General features: G+C 58.5%; 1 protein-coding gene across 1 annotated transcript; it reads left to right on the forward strand.

Moving 5' to 3' along the window:
* The first annotated feature begins 633 nt into the window (after positions 1-633).
* On the forward strand, positions 634-2,962 carry UPK2 (uroplakin 2). The gene is made up of 5 exons (XM_012655405.1): positions 634-757; positions 1,220-1,351; positions 1,537-1,675; positions 1,896-1,966; positions 2,489-2,962. Exons 1-5 carry the CDS (start codon positions 709-711, stop codon positions 2,623-2,625), a joined length of 528 nt encoding a protein of 175 aa, XP_012510859.1. The 5' UTR covers positions 634-708; the 3' UTR covers positions 2,626-2,962.
* The last annotated feature ends 246 nt before the right edge of the window (positions 2,963-3,208 follow it).

Below are 3,208 nucleotides of genomic sequence, written 5' to 3' on the forward strand. Positions count from 1 at the left end.
CAGGTCTCTTGCTCGTCTTCATGCTCAGTTCAACAAATGGTTGCTGCCCGAGGCTGACTGTGATCACCCCCACCTCTGTTGGACTGGGTCAGTGTCCACCTCTCTGGTCTCTCTGGAAGTCTTCCCTGTCCTTCCTTGTCCCCACCCTCCAGAGGAATCTGAAGCCCCGCATGCTCCCTGGCACCCCTGCCTCTCCCAGAGTGGCAGTACCTGGGCCTCAGTCCACACTAAGAACCGAACCTCCAGTCTCTTTCTCTCCCATTCTTACCCAGCCAAGGCCCTTTCAGGAGCTTTCTGGGAAGACCCCCACCACCTAGGAGAGCAGCCCCCTCCAGGCCAAGCTCCAGATGCATGTGCACACAGGAACACTGTGCCTTACACGTGGGAGTCTTGGAAGAAGGGGTGATTTCTGCCACCATCTTTGCTACCCTGCCCGTGCAGCTGGCTAAGCCACGAGGATCCAGCTGGGGCGTCCCCCTCCTGGCCTGAAGGCCAGCTCCCCATCCTGAAAAACCTGTCTGCCCCCCTCCTTTGAGGCTATAGGGCCCAAGAGGCAGGTTGGACTGGATTCCCCTCCAGCCCCTCCCAGCCCCAGGACAAAATCAGCCACCCCAGGGGCAGGGCCTCACCTGCCTCCAGAAGCCCTGGCCTGCCAGCACCTGCTCCAGCTCCCAGCCCAGCGTGGCATCCCTGCTGCCGATCCACACCATGCCCTTGATCCTGATTCTGCTGGCTGTCTTGGCCCCAGGAGCTGCAGGTCTCTGCCATCTCTGGCAGGGGTGGGGAGGTGCTTGGGGACCTGGGCAGGGGGCACTGTGCCTTCCAGGGTTCTCAAAGAGGAGCTGGTTTGGATAGTTGGGAGTCAGGGCTGGTGATGGCACTGACCAGGCATCAGACACTGGGCCCAGGACACACTCCTGGTCCTATTCCAGACCCAGGAGGCAGAGAGGTGTGGGCAAGAATCCAAGGTGCGGGGTAGGGGTAAGGTTGGGCGCTGCCCGGCTCCTGGCATCCAGGATCTGGCTTCGGGCTGCTTGGTGGGGTGTGCCGTTCTGCAGCCCAAGCCTGCCACCTGGTGGTCAGACAAGCACAGGCCTGGCTGCTCTGCCCACAGACTGCAAAGTGCATCCTTAGCAATACCCCCAGGGGAGCGGGGCCGGATCCAATGGCCAGGAGTGGGGTTGATGCCCACCTGAGTCCCCTCTTGGCCTCCCAGCAGACTTCAACATCTCAAGCCTCTCTGGTCTGCTGTCCCCGGCGCTAACGGAGAGCCTGCTAGTTGCCTTGCCCCCCTGTCACCTTACAGGAGGCAATGCCACACTGATGGTGCGGAGGGCCAATGACAGCAAAGGTCTGCTACCCCCTCCTGAAGTATCCCCCAAGTCCCCAGAGACCTCTTCCCAGGACATCCCCAGTGTCCCTTCCCCCATTCGTGCCTTCCTGTCGACCCCTCTCCTGGGGCAAGGAGAAGCTGCCCCTTCTCCTTGGCCCCTCCAGAAACTTGACCCTGCCTTTCACCCCCAATTTCCTACCCAGTGGTCAAGTCCAGCTTCGTGGTGCCTCCGTGCCGAGGGCGCAGGGAGCTGGTGAGTGTGGTGGACAGCGGGGCTGGCTTCACAGTCACTCGGCTCGGTGCCTACCAGGTGACAAACCTCGTGCCAGGAACCAAATACTAGTAGGTACCCAGTCCAGGCCTGGGGCACCCGTGGGATGAGGATGCAGGAAGAGAAGCTGGCAGGGGTATGGTCAGCATGGGGAGAGAGTGAGGCTCAGCTAAATGGTGTAAGAACTGGACCCCTCTTGGAGGAGTGCACGTATCGGGGCTGGAGCCCTCTTCCTGTAAGTCCCATGTACTCACTGAGGGTCCTCTCCTCTCTCTTTCCCCACCACAAAAGCGTTTCCTACCTAGTGAAGAAGGGGACATCCACTGAGTCCAGCGGAGAGGTCCCAATGTCCACTCTTCCTCGTAAGTAACACTCCCACTCCCTTTCACATCTCAGGGTCCACAAAACCCTCCCTGACCCCTTGCACCTCATCCCCCAGTCTGGGTTAGCTGTGCCTCCCTGTGCCCCCTGGCACCTTTGCTTACCTCTGTCCTAGCACTGAGCCCTTGGCATGGCAACTGCCTGCTGACTCATCTGCTGTACTTCTAAACTAAAGGCTCCTCGAGGGTCGGGATGTGCCCTGTTAACTCTGTATCCTCAGTGATTGACATAGGAGATGCTTCATAAAATTTACTTGATGGATGTTTGGATCCATCAGTGGATGGTTGGATGGTTGATTGGTTGGCTCATTGGTTGCTTGGATGGTTAGGTGGTTGGATATTTGGATGGATGGATGGATGGATGGATGGATGGTTGTTGGTTGGTTGGTTGGATGATTGGTTGATGGTTGGTTGGATGGCTGGATGAGGGCTAGGATGTGAGCCCTGGGCAGGCTAGGAGCCCCTCCTGCCCACAAAGTCCTTCCCCTCTCTCTCTTCTGACAGGAAGAAATATGGAGTCCATTGGGCTGGGAATGGCCCGAACAGGGGGCATGGTGGTCATCACAGTGCTGCTCTCTGTTGCCATGTTTCTACTGGTTCTGGGCCTCATCATCGCCCTGGCACTGGGTGCCCGCAAGTGAGGAGGTCTGTCTGGGGCAGTGGGCTCCTCCAGGAAGTCCAGAGCACTGTCCATTTTTCTCCCCAGCCCACCTCCTCCCAGGCCTCAGTCACTGGCTTTGGCTCCTTTGCTGCCCTCACCTCTCCCTCCCTGCCCCCTCCCCCGAGTACTTTCCTCCCTCTGTCCCTCTCTTTGTCCCAGTGACTCACCTTCCAACACTCCCTATTATTCCCCTCACCCCAGTGCTACCAGAGTTGACTTTCTTACCATTTTACCACTTAACTCCACGCCCCCCATAACAATCCACCCCTCCTTCAGTGAAGTAAGTCCCTACAATAAAGGCTGAGGCCGTATCTACCGTGTGTGTTTCCCCTTAGTGGGCTCCACTGTGTCTCAAACCTAAAGAATCTGTGCCTAGGCTGCGGTGCTCCCGATCCCCTCTCTGCCCCATAGCCCAGAGTTGCTTTTCCCATGAGGCAGGCAGGGGCCAGATGAGATAAGCATCCAGGAGCTAGAGTTCTCAGACCCACAGCTGGGCTGTGGGTTTTGCATCCTCCACAGCACACAGCAGGCCACCCAACCAGGGGCCTGGGGATAGGGGCAGA

The sequence above is a fragment of the Propithecus coquereli genome, unplaced genomic scaffold (assembly GCF_000956105.1).
Source record: "Propithecus coquereli isolate 6110/MARCELLA unplaced genomic scaffold, Pcoq_1.0 Scaffold477, whole genome shotgun sequence".
Lineage (NCBI taxonomy): Eukaryota > Metazoa > Chordata > Mammalia > Primates > Indriidae > Propithecus > Propithecus coquereli.